The sequence below is a fragment of the Aspergillus ambiguus genome, assembly GCF_047715705.1.
Source record: "Aspergillus ambiguus strain CBS 117.58 unplaced genomic scaffold BDV59scaffold_6, whole genome shotgun sequence".
In the NCBI taxonomy this organism is placed as follows: Eukaryota; Fungi; Ascomycota; class Eurotiomycetes; order Eurotiales; family Aspergillaceae; genus Aspergillus; species Aspergillus ambiguus.
The window spans coordinates 14,250-33,302 of record NW_027395519.1 but is presented as its reverse complement, the minus strand read 5'-3'; the positions used below and the strand labels follow the sequence as shown (position 1 = coordinate 33,302).

The following is a 19,053-nucleotide window of genomic DNA, read 5'->3' as shown; positions in this document are numbered from 1 at the left end:
TCGAACATGCCCCGAATTCTGTGATAAAAAGAACATTTGTTCTGTCAATCTCTACTCTACATCGTTAACTGTCTCCTTCTGAGGTGGATTGTGCTTGTTTCATTCAGAGTCGGTACACCATGTCAACGTTACCCTCTACCGCGAGCTTGCCTCGGGAGGCGACCTTGTATTTGCTTCACCACGTCTTTTTTCCACCAAACATACCCCAAGAAGATGATTACAATGCAGGATACGAATGTATTCTTCTGGATACGGTCATTCAGGCTCTCCGTGGATTCCAGCAGGCCAATGTGTCGGACTGGGAAGATGCTGCCGTTTTCACCTCAGTTATCTCAATGGTCTATCGTCTGAGAAAAACGTGCGGCTTCCACGGTGACATGAATAAAGCCGAACGAAGAAAGCTATTGCAGAATCTGGACAATCAAGGTACGTTATTTTGTTTCAGACCAAAGAGTAGTTATTCTCACATTATTCTCAGGGGAGGTGTTGCCTATTTATCTCCGCTGTCAGAATGCCGCTGTCCTGATGACGAGACACCGCGATTCAATACATGTGGAGACGTTCGAGCTGTCACCTCGCAACGAGTCTGTCTATTCCACCGTCGGTCGCCTGAAGCGTCAATTTCCTGGACCAACTTTTGCATTGGACCAGGTAACTTTCAATGAGCCAGGCCTGCAGACGACGATCGCCGAGACCCTTGCGAAGATGAGCCACGAGCCTGTTACCGGAACGAAAGCAAAGGTGAACAAGGCTGGTCAGCAGCACGATGAGGATAGGGACACAACAAACCCAAGGATGGTAACGGAATTCTTCACAGCGTTCCTGCGCCCTCGATGCAGGACTTATGACAGTTTACAAATCCAGAAAAACACTCGCGAGGAAGTTTTGTGGCTCAACAGTCGGCTTCCCTGGCGACGATCATCTCTCTGGCTCCTCGTCCGAGTCATCATTCAGCTCCTCTTGCACAGGCTGCGCAGGGGAGAACAGACAGCAAACGATCTTTACAAACAGTTCATGGTATACTACATGAGCACACTTCTCAACAGGTCTCATGATGCGATGAGCAGTGAGCACCGCTACATTATGACTGCCAAAATTGCTCGTCGCTTGCACAAACTCGATATGTCACAGCAGCCTCCTTGGTTTCCCTTTGTCCAAAAGACTCTGAAGAAAGCGAACGACACAATCCAACAACAGTGGCGCGATATCATGGCTCGAAATAATACAACACATAATGTGCTCCCTTTGTCGGGATTGGACTTCAGAAAGGACAGTGAATGTTCATTACCCGATCTTGATCGCTGGCTTGAGGGCGTTCGGGGACGGGGACGCTATCAGACAGAAACGAACTTCCAGCCACAAGTGCGACTTCTCGAACTTGAAAGCACAGAAATCCCATCGCTATCGGATGCTACAGAGCCTGACTACAGGCTGTATAATCTTGCGGCATTTGAACAATGGGTCGAGCGTAAACTTGGAACTTGGCTCCAGGCGCATCTTGGTAACGAAGCCGCTTGCGAACAGTTGAGTGGTCTGATCAGCGAGTACCATGGCATTGCGATGTCACAATACTCTGGCAACCCTGAAGCTGTATCAACTATGGTACTCACGACTCTAGAGCTCTGGATCGCCTGCGACAAATCGGCAATTCATCTACACCCACTGCTTAGCGATTACGATGCCCGGATCCCAGTGCAGCTATTTGAGTCTTTGGTGTTGCCTCACCTATCTCAGATGAGAAGACTGTCTTCTGTGGAGAATTATTTGCATCAACGTCGGCAGCGCGTCAAACACCCTGGATCCGATATATTCCAGGCATTCGGGACACCATCTTACTTCTCTGTGAAGTATTTTGATCAATCAACAGAACATCAAGCTTTGCTCGATAACATCGAAGAATGCGCCACTCATGATAGGGAAGCAAAGAAGGAGGAGCTTCAGAAAAAGCAACAGGAATACAAGAATTTGTATACCTTGTATGAAACCTCGGAATGCATGTACGATGAGGTGGTTGTTGATGGGCGTTTCGACAACACCGAGTCGCGCCATAGCCCTACTTGCCAGCGTTGCCAATATAAGGATAAAGCCAACAGTATCAACATTGACGTTCACGAATGGCCATTACCTGATAATCGTTGGCAGGCAAAGTCTACAGTGTTCGAGCTGAAACTCCCTCGGCCGTTCGCTTTCTGGCGTGACACTACGATCTTCATTCTGCTCACGGTTCTGCGTGTCGACTATTCCGAATACATCAAATCCAGGGCTCAATATCGACCGCAGACCTATAGAGGTCTTTCAAGCTTTTTTATGCCAGTCCATACTTCCCAGAGAATTGGCCTCCTTTCGCAAGAGAAGCCCCACCTAGGATCTCACAGGCGCAATAAGTACGTAATTGACGTGCTCGAGGAAGACGTTTGTCTTGCAAATGGACTGAAATTTAGATACTTTGACAATGTCGTCAACTGTTTCACCGGCACCTTCAAGATCACGGATGCTATGGCAGTCGCATGCACATATAGCTTGCCCCCATCCAATGACTCCCTGCAAGGTTTTCTATTTCGCACCCCAGTCACACGTAACGAAAACGGACCGTCGCCAAATACGGCCATCGCATCACAGCATGCATGTCCAGCAGATATGTCACTCGGAGAATTCAAGGCTCTTTGTTCGATGCCCTTGGGTGTCGAGATACAGTGGTCCAACATATTGAGGCAATTGGCTGCGCCGTCGGTGGTATTTAAAAAAGTGGAAACTTTCATATTCATCCTTCAGATCATCCACCAGGCAGGGCCATTGGCCAGGGACTCCTCCGTTCTACGAGCCGGACATGGTATATTGGACGACGATGTGTTCGCCATGACTCTGTTGGCTGAGATTAGAAAAACTGCGGAGAGGATCAGGGAAAACTGGCAATCAACGCATCAGCTCAATTCCCTCATATGTATTACCCAGAGAGTCTTGTCTCTCTCGTCATCTGCGAAAGTCCAGGATATCTGCCTAGACCATCTGACGTACCTCCGGACCATTGCCTTTCGGTGGGTAATCATTATCGGGGAAAAGGCTAGTAGTGCCAAAGGTGACAAGCATCGAAATGAGTTAGTCGCTGGAAGTGCTCATTCCGCGTTAATTTGTGTGGCCACTTTTGACTCTGAGGGGCCCCTCTTGGAGCGTATGCTGGAGAACGAGTGGGAATCGTCAGTGTTTATCCAATGCTGCATGATAATCCACGACAAGAAGGCTGTTCTTGACCTGAATTACGATCCCTTGCTCCTTATTCTATACTATCGTTGGGGCGTCCTCGTTTATCGGTGTCGCCGCATCCTGGTAAACAGTATCGTGCAGTGCAAAAAGGCATCACTGGACCAAGCTATCCAGCGGACTTGGGCTGTGTATCGGACAGGAAACTCATGGTCGACCGTCCCTGGAGGGGCTAACTGCTGTTTAGTCACTCATGGTGGACGAGATCAATGGTGACTTTGAGATGCAGGTAAACTACAATCTGATCACAGGCGAACTCCTAGTCGATGGCCGGCCTCTAGCTCGTCTGCCATCTGAGTATGAGCGACATGAGATATACAAACTTCTCTTTGGGCAATCATTGGTAGAGGTGATGCCTAGTGATGTTCCTGGAATGCAATTTTCCGGACAGAGAGAGCATATGGGTCAGACCATACATTTGGGAAAGATGTGGACCCTTGACCCCAATTATTTTGATCTCTGTGTTCGAGCAATTTACAACAGTAGAAACTGGGAACATGTACCGCCCAGGCTTCTGGTGGGTGCGTTTCCCGATGCCTTCGTCGAGGACTACGTCCATTGGTATGATATCGATGGTGGCTACATTGAATTTCGCCCAGTGAAAGAACCGTGGCATTCATCCAGATCACACTGGCGACTGCAGCGTACACACCAACCGAATAGATGGTCTCTCGTGAAGGATGAGGTCTCCCTGGTTAGCGTCCAAAGTCGTCTGTGCAGTCGTTATCCGCCATCCTTCAGCCAATTGAAAAGACATCAAAGCTACACTGCAAGCTCCATCATGCGACCTATGTACTGGAGATCGAGGTTCCACGACTCCGACTTAGCTTCAATCTTCGACATGGACATTCATTAGTCCATTCTCGTCAGTATCGCGGCATGATAATTGATCCTGAGCAGTCAGTGGGTGCACTAATTGGTTTTCGAAGTATGCTCGTTCTTCGGCATGTGAGCACCTGTGACCGGATGCTCCTGCTTCCAGAAGGTCGAGTGACATTGGGGAAGGACGGAGACCATGTCGTTGTCGAGGTCATTTGGCAAGCGGTTACCAACACCCATGTGTATTCGGTGGACAATCAAATATGCCGGCTGACCGATAACGGGAGTCTCCAAAGTAAGCTCATGCTGAGCTACCTACATGCCGTCACATCTTTCTGTATCCCCGACCCTCTCACGAAGAAAACGGGGACTGAACAAGCTCTATCTATTCTTCGTTCTGCATCCCTGCGGTCTTCCACAGAGTTAGAGCCGGAAAACATTTCGATTTTACAAGGCCTTGCTGCATTAACACCGGAAAGAAGATTTTATCCTGCTAATGAACGCGTAATGCAGAGCATCAAATGGCAGCACGACCTTAATTGCTTGGCTCAACATAATGATTTCCGCGAGCAGGTGGCCGCGATATTTGACGAGCACCGTCGGATGAAAATGTTCCACCCGGAGTCTCCAGAGCAAGAAAACCTGCTCCCGGCTGCTCATACAGATCTGTTGCAGCGAGCTCGCATTCGATCTTCAACATTCTGTGTCTCTGGCTTCGGAGCGGAAGACCATGCGGTCGCTCACGACCTTCGTCATACGGAACTTGGCCGTGACTACCAGTCAGAAGACTGTTCCCGCGTATTCACCTTGTGCAAGACACTCTACGATGAGATTGTGTCCATGCAGGAAATAGCGCCTAAATCTTTGGCTTCACATCTCTGGAACTTCTTCTCGCGCTGTGTGAAAATCTATGGCCCTGCCGCTGCGGTCGACATGACGAGGATACAGTACGACGCAACATTATTTTTGGAGCCTGGTCAATTTGTTTCAAGCTATTGGTGCAGTATACATCGGTTACTGTGCTCTGAAGCTACCCGACCAAATAAGTACACCTTGATGATGTGGCTTTCAGCAATGGCCTTTTAGGGGAAAGTCCCTATGGTTGTTCTGCAAATGCTCGCTGCGATATACGTTATGCCCACCATGGCATCTCTCGAGTTGCCAGTCCGGGCTTTGTATCAACCAAGTCAGGGTTGCAAGATGAATGAATCGGAACTGCGGACCGAAGTGCAGTACAATATGCGACCCGTGACGCCGGAGTCAAGTCTACCCCCCCAGGCGGGAGAAAAATCCAGGGCATTCAAATCACGCATCAATCGACTTAGGCAGCGGAAAAGGGCAGAGGCGCTCGATCACTTTATATCCGAACTAAAATCCCAGTGGCCAACCTCAACCCCTTCAATCCCTACGCCTATGGAAAGTCCTAAATTTGAGGACTATTTCAACACTGTCAATGCAATGAATAATGTTCGTGAGAAGTTTAACATATGGCTTGACAATCGAGAGTTTAAGAGCTACCTCAGTGCAATTGCGTGTGTCCTTTCACATGAACCAATCGAGCAGGTGACTATGCCATCTTGCTCTTGGCCTTGCCTTACCCAAATCCCGAGTGGAAGGCGTGGGTATTTTTGTGTGGACAATATCCTTGATGAAGGTCTCGGTCTGCCACCACAATTGCAAATGGAGCCGCCTCAGCTGAATGGCCTATTAAATACCAATCCCGGAAATGCTGAACCAGCACCGCGGCTTCTAGCATTGGTCAGCGCCTTAGAATCGCAAGCGGGATCCGATTATGAGAGAAATTATGTTGAACAGCTGCGAGGGAGTATGAAATCATTACAAGAGATCAAGGCGCTGACTTGCATTACCCCGAGTGACAAAGAACTGGAAAACATTGTCTCAAATCATTTTCTAAATTGCCAAAAACACTCTGAACAGGTGTACAACTCTATCGTTTCACGGATGACCTTCTCATGTGCCGCTGGGAATGATATGCAGAACCAATCGCTGGTGTACCGCGAGGTTTTGAATACATTGACAAGCATAAACGTTTGCCCAAGATTATCACCGGAACTTCTTCTTCAGCAATTAACGCGGAAACGCTGGTCTGAATTGTCTGATGCGTGGAAAAGATGCATAATCGCTTACGGACGTTCCGTAACGGCACTTCAGAGAGCTAGGAAGCTCCTCAATCTTATCAGTCACCATGAAGACCTGGTTGTGGAAATTCAGAACCCCGGTCATACAATCTGGGATCCGTTTGAATTTCCAGAGACTCTCTTACTAGAGATTGAGAACGGGATTCTCATACGGGATGTCCAGGAACAGATTGCCCGGCGCATGCGACATATAAGGCCCGGAGGAAACGCCGTCATGCAACCGAACATGGGCGAGGGGAAATCTTCCGTCATTGTCCCCATCGTAGCGGCCGCGCTTGCGGACGAGTCATGCTTGGTACGCGTCATTGTCGCGAAACCGCAATCACAGCAAATGTTCCATATGCTGGTCACGAAGCTAGGTGGTCTGTTAGGTCGACGGGTCTATCGTTTACCCATAACACGTTCCCTGAAGATTGAAGAGCGAGAGGCTGCGGAAATTGAGCGTATGTGCTTAAAATGCATGAAGGATGGAGGAGTGCTGCTCGTCCAGCCTGAACACATCTTATCGTTGAAGCTCATGTGCCTAGAATGTTTCATTACGGGGAGGGAAGTGGTAGGCATCCGCCTTCTCAAGGTCCTTGAGTTCTTCCAGAAATCGTCGCGTGATGTGGTGGATGAGAGCGACGAAAATTTCAGCGTGAAATTCGAGTTGATTTACACAATGGGGGCCCAAGCCCCTCTGGAGCTCACTCCACAGAGATGGGCCTTCATCCAACAAATACTGGACTTGGTGAGGAAATATGCGCCACTCATCAAGGCCAACTTTCCCAGATCAGTTGAATTGAATAATTATCGGAAAGGGGGCTTCCCTAGAATGCGATTGCTCCATGCAGACGCTGGGGCAGAGCTTTTCAGGCGAGTCGCTAAAGATGCATGCGCCAATGGTATGGATGCGCTATCTATATCAAGGCAACCTGAGAAGACAAGACGAGCTATGCTCTTATATGTCCTTAACCAAGATCTATCAGACCAGGAAGTTGCTGCGGTTGAGCATACTGGCTCGTCAGGGTTTTGGAGTGAAAGTACCAAGGGTCCTCTTTTCCTGTTGAGGGGCCTTTTTGCTGGCAATATTTTGGCATTCTGCTTTGGCCAGAAACGCTGGAGGGTGAACTATGGTCTCGATAGTAGTAGGAAACCTGCAACAAGGCTTTCAGTTCCTTATCGTGCCAAAGATAATCCGGCAGCACGATCTGAATTCAGTCACCCTGATGTTGTCATTATCCTGACATGCCTGAGCTATTACTATGCCGGGCTTTCTGATGAAGATCTATATCTGGCATTCTCACATTTGATTGAATCCGACCAGGCTGATGCGGAATATCAAACATGGGTAGATGATACCCCCAGTTTACTACACCCTTATCGCCAATTAACCGGGGTTAACCTTGAAGACCGGCATCACTGCGTCGAACATATTTTCCCTCGCCTCCGCTATGCCAAGGGAGCCATTGACTATTTCCTTGCCCATATTGTTTTCCCAAAGGAATTGAAGGAGTTCCCTAACAAGCTATCAGCGTCTGGATGGGATATCGGCGAAGTTAAAACGCACCCGACGGTTGGTTTTAGTGGAACGAACGATTCACGTGTCACTCTTCCTCTGAGTGTGGAGCAACTAGATCTTGCTGAACAAAACCATACCAATGCCTTGGTTCTCGAATATCTTCTTCGGCCAGAGACTTCGGTTGTTCTGACTCCAGTGTGTGACGAGCAGTCGTGTTCCGACGCGCAGCTTCTCCTGGATATGGTTTGCGGGTCTTGATCCACCCACACAGGTCATTCTCGACGTAGGGGCTCAAATCCTGGAGCTAACAAATTTTGAAGTCACCCAGACCTGGCTGAGAATGACATCCAGTGATGGGCATATCCAAGCTGTGGTGTTTGTCAATGATAATGACGAAATCTGTGTTGTGGACCGGACCGGGCTAGTTGAACTGCTCCATATGTCCCCATTTGGGAAGCATCTGGAAGCATGCTTTGTTTTCCTCGACGAAGCTCACACAAGATGGATTGATTTAAAATTACCTCCAAATTACCGGGCTGCCGTGACCTTAGGATCTGGCGTAACCAAGGACAAGCTGGTACAAGGTAAGACGCTCGAGAGAATAATGAATATCTGCTAATAGCTTTTCCTAGCGTGCATGAGGTTACGAAAGCTAGGGAGAGGCCAATCCGTTGTTTTCTGTGTTCCTCAAGAAATCAAATGCCGAATTATGGCCCTCACTGGACAGGCTGAAGAATCTAATATTGACGTAACGGCCGTCCTTCGGTGGGCAGTCGCCGAGACCTGGGCTGACGTGGAGCGGAGTATCCCTCTATGGGCAGTACAGGGAGAGCGATTTGAGAGACAGAGCAACCTGTGGAGGGAGATCCGAAAGGGTGGCCAAACAAAAATGTCTGCAAGCCAAGCAGAGGCCTTCCTCGAGCCAGAATCCAAATCCCTCGAACAACGATACCGGCCTGGCTTTAGGAACAGCTCTGTTCCCGCTTCTGAATCCGACGATAGGGAGACGGTCCGTCTCATAATGGATAAATGTCGGCAGTTTTGTCACATAAACTTCGGTTCAACGCAGCTTCAAGAAGAACAGGAGAGAGAACTCGCCCCGGAAATTGAACAGGAGCGGCAAATCCAACGGCCTCCATCAGCTAATGCACAGAAGCATTATCTACATCCCGATTTATGCTCATTTGTATCTACCGGTGTTTTAGATACGTCGTCCCGATGCTTTATGCCGGCTTTCAAGACACTCAGAACGACATCTGCGAGGAAGTACCTCGACGTTGCTCAATTTCTATCAGAGCTTCTTGTCACATCCGACTTTGCCAGCGCCGTTCAGACGCCCAAGGGACAGCCTTCCGATAGTTACATGCGCCCGATTGAATGGGTCTTGACAAGCAGCGGCTCTTCTCCACCTGACAATGCGGTAGTGAAACACATGGTAATCATAAGTCCCTACGAGGCAAACCTACTCGTCTCGAAGGTTCGTGAATCTGCAGCGGGAGTCAGGATGCATTTGTATGCGCCACGGCAAAAGCAGAGCTTCCCCCCTCTTGACAAACTTACCCTGTACAGTGTACCCGCGAGGTCAACTGACATCCACATCCCGAAGTCTCTGAGAATCCAACTCAACCTGTTCAGCGGACAGCTCTACATTTCGTCTTACGATGAGTATCTTGAGATATGTGATTTTCTCGGAGTGGCGTCTGTTACAGCGCCGGACAACATGGTAGTTGCGGCAGATGGCTGGATAGTATCAGGGGGGCAGCAGACAAGGACATTTAAGCAGAGCCCGCTCAAATTCCTCCGGGTGCTCATGTCACAGATCAGGAAAGATGGACAGGAAATCGACAAAACACACCTCGGCAAGATCATCGATGGAAAGCTTCTGAGTAAGGTTGACTTTCCAGACGGTGACCGCGACATATGAATATCGATTGAGCATTTGAGACGTGGAGCAGTTCTTTTGGATATGCTGGTGATGGCGGACTGGAAACGAACCATAAGAGCCTCGCTGGCAAGCAGTGTGGAGATCTGATTGTTGTATTTGTATGAACTATGTTATGTATTTCTACGTGAAGAATGCAGATATCTTTTCGTTTAAGACTTCTTGGGTGGTTAGTTATTTATTGCGCAGTATAGACTTAGTCAGCCGTCCCAAAGAGGCAATGCCCTAGCCCCTCCGCGTGCAAACAAAACAAACCGCAGACCGTCTCAAGCTCAAAAATTACCCTCGCGGCCGGTCGCTTTCACTCGATTCTCCCCCCAGACTCCCCAGAAGAAGCTCCGTCACCATGTCGTTGTCAATGCCGGGACCGTCCCAGGCGGGTCTCTTCAAGCCTGGATATCAGAGGTAAGTGCATCCTCGTGGGTTGTTGTTCGGTGAAGGCCTGGTGTCTCCGTAGTGAGGGGATCATGGTCATTAATCCAGCAGCGGTCTGAGAGATCAGTCTCCCTTGAAGAAACGAGGCGGAATGCAAATGATCAATTGCAATGTGCTAATTTCTCTCGTACAGCCATGATGCCGAAGATGGCGCCGTTATCCGTAACATCGAAGCCTGTCAGGCTATCTCCCAGGCCGTCCAAACGTCGCTTGGTCCCTACGGCCGCAACAAGATTGTCATCAACCACTTGCAAAAGATGATCCTGACGTCCGATGCCGCTACAATTCTCCGTGAGCTGGATGTCGTACACCCCGCCGCGAAACTCCTTGTCATGGCCAGTCAGCAGCAAGATGCCGAGATGGGGGATGGAACGAACATGGTCATCGTTCTGGCCGGAGAGTTTCTTAAGAAAGCGGAGGAGCTTCTACGGATGGGTCTGAAGACGAGTGATATCGTTCAGGGTTATGAAAAGGCACAGAACTACGCGCTCAAAGTAATAGAAGGTCAGTTTCCTGTTTTCCGGGGATGGGGTTGCTCCCGTTCAGGGGCTCGTCACCGGTCCGGCTAGCTGACATGGCCAATGTTTTGTGAATAGATCTCGAAGTCGACCGCCTGCGAGAAATCCGCTCTCAGACCGAACTCAGCAAGGCCCTCCGCACCGTCGTTGCGAGTAAGCAGTCCGGCACGGAGGACCTCTTGGCCGGACTGGTTGCCGAAGCCGTTCTCTCCGTCCTCCCCAAGAACCCCGTTAACTTCAACGTTGATAACGTCCGCGTGGTGAAGATCATGGGTGGCAGCCTTGAGCAGTCCCGTGTGGTGAAGGGTATGGTGCTCGGTCGGGAGCCCGACGGCACGGTCAAGAAGGCCCAGAAGGCCAAGGTGGGCGTTTTCAGCTGCCCCATCGACATCTCTCAGACCGAAACCAAGGGAACCGTGCTCCTGAAGAATGCCCAGGAGATGCTTGATTTCACCAAGGGCGAGGAGGACCGTCTTGAGGCCGCCATCAAGGAGCTCTACGATTCCGGTCTGCGGGTTGTTGTCGCCGGCTCCACCGTCGGCGACCTAGCCATGCACTACCTCAACCGCTTCAACATCCTCGTCATCAAGATCCTGTCCAAGTTTGAGTTGCGTCGCCTCTGCCGCGTCGTTGGCGCCACTCCTCTTGCCCGTCTGGGTGCCCCCATGCCCGACGAGATGGGCTCCATCGACGTTGTCGAGACCACCGAGATCGGCGGCGACCGCGTGACGGTGTTCCGCCAGGAGGATGCTAACACGGTCACTCGCACAGCCACGATTGTCCTCCGAGGCGCCACCCAGAACCATCTGGATGACGTGGAGCGGGCGATTGACGATGGCGTCAATGCCGTCAAGGCCATCACGAAGGACCCTCGTCTTGTTCCCGGCGCAGGCGCCACCGAAATCCAGCTGGTGGAGAGGATCTCTGCATTCGCGGACCGCACCCCGGGACTGCCGCAGCACGCGATCCGCAAGTTCGCCGAGGCGTTCGAGGTTATACCCCGGACGCTGGCCGAATCGGCCGGTCTCGATGCCACTGAGACGCTGTCTCGTCTGTACACCGCTCATCACCGTGCGAACCAAGGTGGCTCTGCGTCGGAAGAGGAGTCCGGTGAGGACGGCAGCTCTGAGGAGGAGGAGCCCTACTGGACTACCGGTGTGGATCTGGAGACGGGTTCCGAGTTTACGCTCGACACGGTGGATGAGGGCATTCTTGACCTGATGGCGTCGAAGAGCTGGGCCATCCGTCTGGCAGCCGAGTCTGCACGAACCGTCCTCAGCGTCGACCAGATCATTGTAGCTCGACAGGCCGGAGGACCGAAGCCGCCTGGTCCCAACCCCAACTGGGATGAGGATTAAACGGGAGGAGAGTGTGATGAATGTATGTACGTGTGGAGGGGAGGCAAGGGATAAAATGTGATGGGATAGAGCTATGATATTATGAAAAGGGGTACATATGTCGTAATAAAGTGTTCAATTGTTGTATACCGGTCCTCCGTCTCCGTAGGGTGTATAGTACGTACAGTGTATGGAGTGCACGTGACCCAAGTTTTTCCGGGCCGAACAGCGACTTTACTTTTTCATCCGCTTCATCTCCATCCAAGTCGCCGTTGTTGTCCACCCCCTTCTTGCTCCTCCACTCCCTCCAATTACGCCTCTCGCCATGTCGATTCCTGTTCAGTCCGCGGCCCGTTGCTGCAGACAGCTCGTCCGGCCCTCCGCCTCCCTGCGTCTGTCGCCCTCCACATATCTGTCCCAGCGGACGCTCAACCGGCGATGGGAATCTACCGGAGCTGCTGCGGCTCCCGCCAACCCTAAGATCACTCAGATCGTGGATCAGATCAGTCAATTGAATCTTCTGGAGACCGCCGATCTGGTCGCAACTCTGAAGGTGCGTTGTTCCTGGTGTGGTGGATGTCGCAAACCATTCCGCTTGGGCTCTTGTGTCCCCGACAATTCCTCAATGAATCTTTATACCGACGACAACTGATTGGAACGGATGAATGCTGACATATCTGCTTCAACAGGAACGTCTGAACATCCCCGACCTCCCCGTTGGCGGTTTCGCCATGGCCCCCGGCGCTGCTCCTGCCGCTGCCCCCGCTGAAGAAGAGGAAGCCGCCCCTGCTCCTCAGGAGAAGACCCTGTTCAACCTGAAGCTCGAGTCCATCGATGCCGCCTCCAAGGCCAAGGTCATCAAGGAGATCAAGACCCTCCTCGGTCTCTCCCTGGTTGACAGCAAGAAGTTCGTCGAGTCGGTCCCCAAGGTTCTGAAGGAGTCTGTGCCCAAGGAGGATGCCGAGAAGATCATCGAGACCCTGAAGAACGTCGGCGGGAAGGCCATCATGGAGTAAGCGAGCTCCCTGTTTCGTTCAAATGGAGTCGACGAAGGATCGGCACGGCAGTGTCTCTGTCTGTGTCCCTGGGTGAATGAATTGGGATGATCGGGACGTTGCGATTGGACTGCATCATCGAGCTGGAGTTATCTTTTTACCCTTTTCCTTATTTTCCTCTGTATTTCTCCGTCTGTTGTTTTTAGGGTTCTTTTTTCTCCGTCGTATATTGTTTCGGATTCCACCGGACTGCGGGAAAAAGGCGGGCAAATGTATATTATCATATCCTCTCAGTAGACATTGATCTCATGATTATATTTCTTATAGTACAGGATAACGGAGAAGATGCATTGACGTGGTTTGCACCGGCTGTAGCGGAGTGGAATCTCTCGCCTCGGCCAAAACTTTCTTCGTCGCATCAATCACCACCTCTGCTTCATCATGTTACTCCCCACAAGGCTATCCAACTTTCTAGGAGCGCGTTATTAACGTTGCTTACGATATATTCTCTAGAAAATTAACACCGTCCTCCTACTGTCCCACTCTACTGCTCTCGCAATGCGCTGCAATCCCCCATAGTCCGCCGCGCGCAGGTTTGGGCACCCGTTTTATATACATACAGAACATTTCATATCGCCGCGAATTTACCGTGTACAAATAAAGGAAGGAGTATCCTTCAACGCCTTTTTATGTCTGCTACAAATGCAAATCTATAGATCTAAAGTCATGATGATACCCAATACGATTTCTAACGCCAATTCATAGACATCCAACTCATCTCCTCCTTCCCTTTCCCTTGCCCTTTCCCCTTGTCTTCAGCTCCACGAATCCGAGCTCCTTTAGTCCCTCGGTGAGTCGAGACGAGTCCCTCATCCCGGGGAAATCCTTTGCTGGGTAGACGCGGAATGGATCAGACCATGCTTCCGCGAGAATGGGCATTGACATGCCCGTGTCTTCGACACTTCCCCAGTTCATCAATCGGAACTGCAATCGATACAGACCAGCTGTACGGATGGACAAGTCCGAGAAGATGAAGAACGTCGCGGGCTCGCCGCCGTGACCTTGCGTGCCTCTTCCATACGACGCCGGTACCCCCGCCTGATTATCCCTCGAGGTGGGGTGAGCCGGCGCTGTCTCCGGGTCGGGATCTGCTTCGACAAAGAACGGGGACATGAAGGCCTTGCCGGAGAGGAGGGGTGTGGACTGCCCCGGTGCAGATCGATGCGAGCCTTGTCGGTCTTCGCGGATGGGGTCGTCGCCGGTTCCTTGGGATGACGGCGTTACCGGGATGAGAAGACAGCCGACGGTAAAGCGCGGGTCCTGTAAAATTCCCATGTCTTCTTCGGGATCAAAGTCGGTCAAAAGCATTTGGATGATAGGTGGCGGGTCGACAGGTCTTCGGTCTCTGTCCCCGGCGCCACAGGCTCGCGCTGCGATGGGCTGCTGTCGGATATGAAGCTGGTAGCGGGGCGATGCGGATGTTCTCCTCGGTGGAGGTGAGGGTGTTGGGGAGTTGTGAAGTAGTTTCTCAAATCCCATGGGGACACTAGGAGCTTGTTGGCGCGGGTACGGTGTCGAATGTTTCGTGCTGGACAGACTTGGAAGCAATGCTCCACTGTTGTCGGAATGGACTGGACTTGGGAAAGTCGTGGATGTATTGCTGTACCTAACGAGACACGGTTAGATCCATGTCTGGCAATGGAATAGCCATGGTAAGGCAAACAAACAGCACAGGAGATAGGCGTCGACAGCGAAAGAAATAAGGGAGAGTTACTGAGAATCCACATCGTTCGAACGTCCCGTTGAACCTATAGAGCCACGGCCCTGGCTTGATGTTTCGTAAAACGGGCTTGAACCTGCAGGATACTCCATGTTCCTGGACCAGCTTGCCCTCTGCACCCCATACTGAGACAGAGGACCGGCGCTTCCAGATGAGTAATTATACCGATGGTCGCTACTGCTGTCCCATGATTTACCCTGCAGGGAAGATCTGGGTTGTGACGAAGTAGCGAACGTAGGGTCATAGCTCTGGCTCCCTGGATACAGATATCGTGGAGGCTCTTGTGCTGAGCAGTATGGGTGCATCGTATACGGCGGCAACCCTTGAGTCGTATCGGCAGGCACGCGGTCCCTCATCTCGAGTGATCGGCTGTCGGGAAAAGGTGGCCATTGCTGTAATGGGGGCCTCGACATCTATGCGGTTTGGCAGTGAATTTGGAACGGTACGCTCTTCTTGGCGTGCGAGATTCCGTGTGCCGCAAGCACTAAGTCGCGAACGTGTTTGCTGCAAAAGTGGCCTTCGTCAGGGCGATCAGAAAGCGGGCATGCAGGGTTTCACCAATGCTGCGTGTGGCTAAGCGAACCTTCCGTCTGAGAACAGAGCGAGGAAATTTGGTACGGCGGCTATATGATAAACGTATGTTCACCACCGTAGCTGGCCTGGTTCTGCCGACAGCGTTATGTTGAAATTAGCTGTTCGACTCTTCCTCCAATCCCTGGAAGAATCAGCACTGTACGGTGGCACCTTGAATGGGCCAAAGAAGCTAGATCAAATAACACGCATCTGTTAGTTTCCCTTTGGTTGTTGCAAAATAATCGTGTAGGAGAGATAAGGGATGATCAAAATGGTAAGGTATATAGAGACAAAAAGGGAGCGGAGAAAAAAAGACAAGGCGATTAACGATCCAAGCGACGGAACTTACAGCCGGTATCAAGGAACGGACCGCACTTGTTATAGATGTCTATTATAACCCGGCATATGTGTGGACAGCAAGTGTGTCCGATGACCAAAATCTGTTGAAGAAAGAGGACCACAGCTGAGTGGTCGGTGACCCTCCGTGAAAATTAAGCGTCGGCAACCAGTGAAGGAATCGGATCTGGGGAAATGGACCGCTAGGAACGGGCGTTGCTTTTCCTTCTGCTAGCCTGAGAGTGCGTGGTCGCCGGTATGTACGTGTGTGGCATTGTCGCCCAAGTTTCGACAAGCAACCGCTGCTCTCTGTTCCTGGCAGGATATTCCCCCAATATCATTTCGGATTCTCCGGGACGACATGTTTGCTCCCTCCGTCCCTTCATTCGGCCAGGGAACAGAGCGAATTTTCGCTAATGCCAAATTGCTAATCGATAGATGCCGACGGTTTGGTGGACCATGATGAAGATGAGGTCCATTATCCCCCTTGGAGACCAATCAGAGTCGGATTGGGCCATATCACCGACGGGCTTTTAATTTTTGTTTTAATATACCCAGGGTTTCCACGGTTGACCGGCCTGAAATTACACGAGACATGTTAGTACGACATGGTTTTCGCAATACGTTCGGGCCAAAAAGAGTCAATATTGACCGCTTGCAAGGAATCGCCAATCAAAAAGCTGGGGCTTGCTCTGAGGCTTCCGCCCAGTCGATTAGTTAGTTTCCAATGCACAAGGGAAAACGAAGGCGACGCTCGGACCAACGAAGGAAAAGAGTAAAGATAGTCATTGTTTTCGGAACGGCTTTGTTTGCCATACGCCTCGTATCGTGCCCATGCACTGCGCGTGAATGTGATAACCCCAAAGGATCTTGATTCTCTTCCTGTAAATTCAAGCCCCTGCCGGTATACAGCGAATCGAGACACGCGGAAAGCCCTAGCCAGTGGTGCAACTATCACTTAGCCACTGTACGCTGTAAACCTGATCAATGTGGGGATACCGAGAAGAGAGGAAAAAGGGAATGGGGACCGAGGACACGGCGTAAGAAGCAGGGGAGCCTGGTGCAGATCAGTGGCAATATACATAAACAGCGTGGCCTGTTGGCACTGAAATGAAGTCATTCGTGATGCATCGTTCAACTATCATAGGTCGGAATGGATGGCTACACCACTTGCCCATACCTGCGGGCATACTTTACGCCTAAAAATTTAGTTGCACCTATCGCACCGGACACTTCAGGCATCGATCGGCATATTAACGATTGTGAGGCTCTCGAACATAGAGCTTGTCGAGCAAGGAAAGATCCATCGAGCCGAGGTGGAAGCCCAAGTATGCTTTTTTTTTTTTAAAGAGGTCGGGAAATTCCAGGTACGTACGTACGCCGTAGATATGTAGGTTATCAATTTTCGAATGTATAAAAAAATTTTTTTTTCTTCCTGGCAGCCAATGAGTGATAGTGGTGGGCATTGCTCCAAACTTTGAAGGGATGTACATCGGTGATGCACGGAGTCATTGACCGCAAGAATGGACGGGTGTACCCGTCAATTTTCGATGTGACACTCCATCTCATTCTTAGCGCATCCATATTCATCCACTTAATGCCCTCGGTGACCCAAGGCCAGTGACAAATAGCATATACACCTGTACACAGTACCGCCCTGACAGGCGTAGGGGGACGCGCCGTCCAAAGCTTAATGGAGTCTCGGGCACGAGATTCGAGAAACCAGAGCCTTCGTTGCGGCCCCCATGCAGAGGACTGTCGAATAGTCGTACTGGAGACACGGCATGTGAAAGACAGTACGCAAGAGGTTTTCAAATAATGATGAAAGGGGGTATGGTCAGCCACGGCTGGTTCCGAGATGGTTCCAGAAAGGCCGCTTGGCCAATGTGGCTACTCTCTACTTCGTACAGAGTATTGTATGGGCAGAATAAATCTCTTCACCGCCACATTTTATCTGCTAATTCCCGGGTGGACAAGATACTGGCCCTCCATAGGTGGGATGCACGATGCGGGTTTGCTTCCTAGCGTGGAAGGAGGGTGTGGCCCATGCATTAGCAGTGTAACCTCTATTCGTCTTTCCTCAATTAGTAGTGCCCCGGCCTACTGCATGCAATATTGCCTTGCTGATAAAATCCAGGCCATGTGTCATACCGTATCAGGCATTCTGGGAGCGTCTTGGGTAGTACCACTCACGATCAATACGGATGCCTCAGTAGGAGATGGCATGATTTGGTTTGTGGGTTTCCTCGGAAGCTAAAACCGTCCTCCAGTTTCCGGGAAATAGGATACGGGGCAGCCGCCTCTGCAGCCCATTCGTTTGATCGGTGAGACTGATCCACTTCGTGGAAGTGGACCTCAACCGGATCGCAAAATGGGTATTGTTATGATGATGATCATCCTTCGGAGCGTCTGAGCTGGCGGCGGTGCTGTCTTGGAGCGGAGATTCGTTGGCGGAGCGCCGTTAGATCGTCGCATGTGCAATAACATACTCCATCGTTGACCGAAAAGGGCAGCTCACAGAGAGGATACGTGCAAGAAGACTGTTCTAGAGGGGCGGTTGGGGGTGAAAGGAAGGAGATGATGGGAGAGGCAGTCGAGAGAACATTAAAGGGAGCTAGTCAAGTGACTTGACTCCGGAAGAGGAAAATCCCAACGTGAGGCCGTCAACTATATCCATCTGTTTACTCTTCACCTCATCCGTCGACTTTATGTCCTCGCATTCAGTGACTCCACACCTTTCTCCGTTGATGTGAACACCCCTGGTAATGCATCAGATCAATATTATTGGTCCCTGACTTCCATACTGTGCCATACATCTGTGCAACAACTCCTGATGATTCTCACTTGCACTTCTATGGGACTTATCAAACAGTTCGCTACAGAGTGGTACCTCTCAAGTGCTTCGATGGATACAGCCTAAACTAGGCGAGACTCACGAGCCTATCCAGATTTGGCTTAGTCCTCTCGACCTGCTGGGATAATTAAACGGGTGGTTGGAAGGACAAGAAACTAATGTTGAAATTCCAAACATCTAAACTCATCACGGTCATGTCGTCGGCAAAACATACTTTGGGCTACGATCCCACTTAAAGTAGAACAGACTACTGCAACTTTAGCACATCCAATTCCTGGATCTCTGGCGACGTTCCCTCCTGCGCATGGCTAGATAGCCCCACTGTTACTTGAAGTGCAAGCGCACGGCCGGCAGAATCCAAAATCCTGAGGTCCACTCTTGCCCTATGGAGTACGTAGTTCCCGTGTTCGGGTCCGTCCTCGGGCTTCGGGCGGAATTTAACTCGTTCTAATGACTGCATCGGGGTTTCCGTGTGGTCAGAGACGTACAAACGGGATTTAGAGGATCCATTTGTACAACCAGGCCGTTGTACGCAGTATGCTTTTT

At 50.8% G+C, this 19,053-nt stretch overlaps 4 protein-coding genes across 4 annotated transcripts; 3 read left to right on the top strand and 1 right to left on the bottom strand.

Moving 5' to 3' along the window:
- Nucleotides 1–119: 119 nt before the first annotated feature.
- Nucleotides 120–9,742, top strand: BDV59DRAFT_211254 (uncharacterized protein; the record flags this gene model as incomplete). The annotated part of the gene is made up of 26 exons (XM_073695762.1): nucleotides 120–426; nucleotides 479–1,236; nucleotides 1,270–1,590; nucleotides 1,621–1,785; nucleotides 1,816–2,106; nucleotides 2,143–2,454; nucleotides 2,485–3,387; nucleotides 3,446–3,931; nucleotides 3,967–4,157; nucleotides 4,188–4,401; nucleotides 4,438–4,499; nucleotides 4,557–4,675; nucleotides 4,709–4,828; nucleotides 4,865–5,080; nucleotides 5,171–5,234; nucleotides 5,265–5,309; nucleotides 5,343–5,548; nucleotides 5,582–5,695; nucleotides 5,732–5,973; nucleotides 6,016–6,531; nucleotides 6,565–6,615; nucleotides 6,649–6,679; nucleotides 6,710–7,360; nucleotides 7,391–7,932; nucleotides 8,009–8,321; nucleotides 8,370–9,742. The coding sequence occupies 26 exons, from the start codon at nucleotides 120–122 to the stop codon at nucleotides 9,659–9,661; spliced, it is 8,532 nt and encodes a 2,843-aa protein (XP_073550350.1). The 3' UTR covers nucleotides 9,662–9,742.
- Nucleotides 9,743–9,942: 200 nt separating this feature from the next.
- BDV59DRAFT_172766 (chaperonin-containing T-complex subunit CCT8) lies at nucleotides 9,943–12,114 on the top strand. The gene is made up of 3 exons (XM_073688767.1): nucleotides 9,943–10,084; nucleotides 10,248–10,618; nucleotides 10,711–12,114. The coding sequence occupies exons 1-3, from the start codon at nucleotides 10,026–10,028 to the stop codon at nucleotides 11,988–11,990; spliced, it is 1,710 nt and encodes a 569-aa protein (XP_073550349.1). The 5' UTR covers nucleotides 9,943–10,025; the 3' UTR covers nucleotides 11,991–12,114.
- A 119-nt stretch (nucleotides 12,115–12,233) lies between these two features.
- BDV59DRAFT_172764 (mitochondrial 54S ribosomal protein bL12m) lies at nucleotides 12,234–13,422 on the top strand. The gene is made up of 2 exons (XM_073688766.1): nucleotides 12,234–12,522; nucleotides 12,659–13,422. Exons 1-2 carry the CDS (start codon nucleotides 12,295–12,297, stop codon nucleotides 12,983–12,985), a joined length of 555 nt encoding a protein of 184 aa, XP_073550348.1. The 5' UTR covers nucleotides 12,234–12,294; the 3' UTR covers nucleotides 12,986–13,422.
- A 221-nt stretch (nucleotides 13,423–13,643) lies between these two features.
- BDV59DRAFT_141524 (velvet factor family protein) lies at nucleotides 13,644–15,353 on the bottom strand. Its single transcript, XM_073687183.1, has 2 exons — nucleotides 14,739–15,353; nucleotides 13,644–14,630 (listed from the first exon to the last, which is right to left on the bottom strand). The coding sequence occupies exons 1-2, from the start codon at nucleotides 15,155–15,157 to the stop codon at nucleotides 13,739–13,741; spliced, it is 1,311 nt and encodes a 436-aa protein (XP_073550347.1). The 5' UTR covers nucleotides 15,158–15,353; the 3' UTR covers nucleotides 13,644–13,738.
- Nucleotides 15,354–19,053: the final 3,700 nt, after the last annotated feature.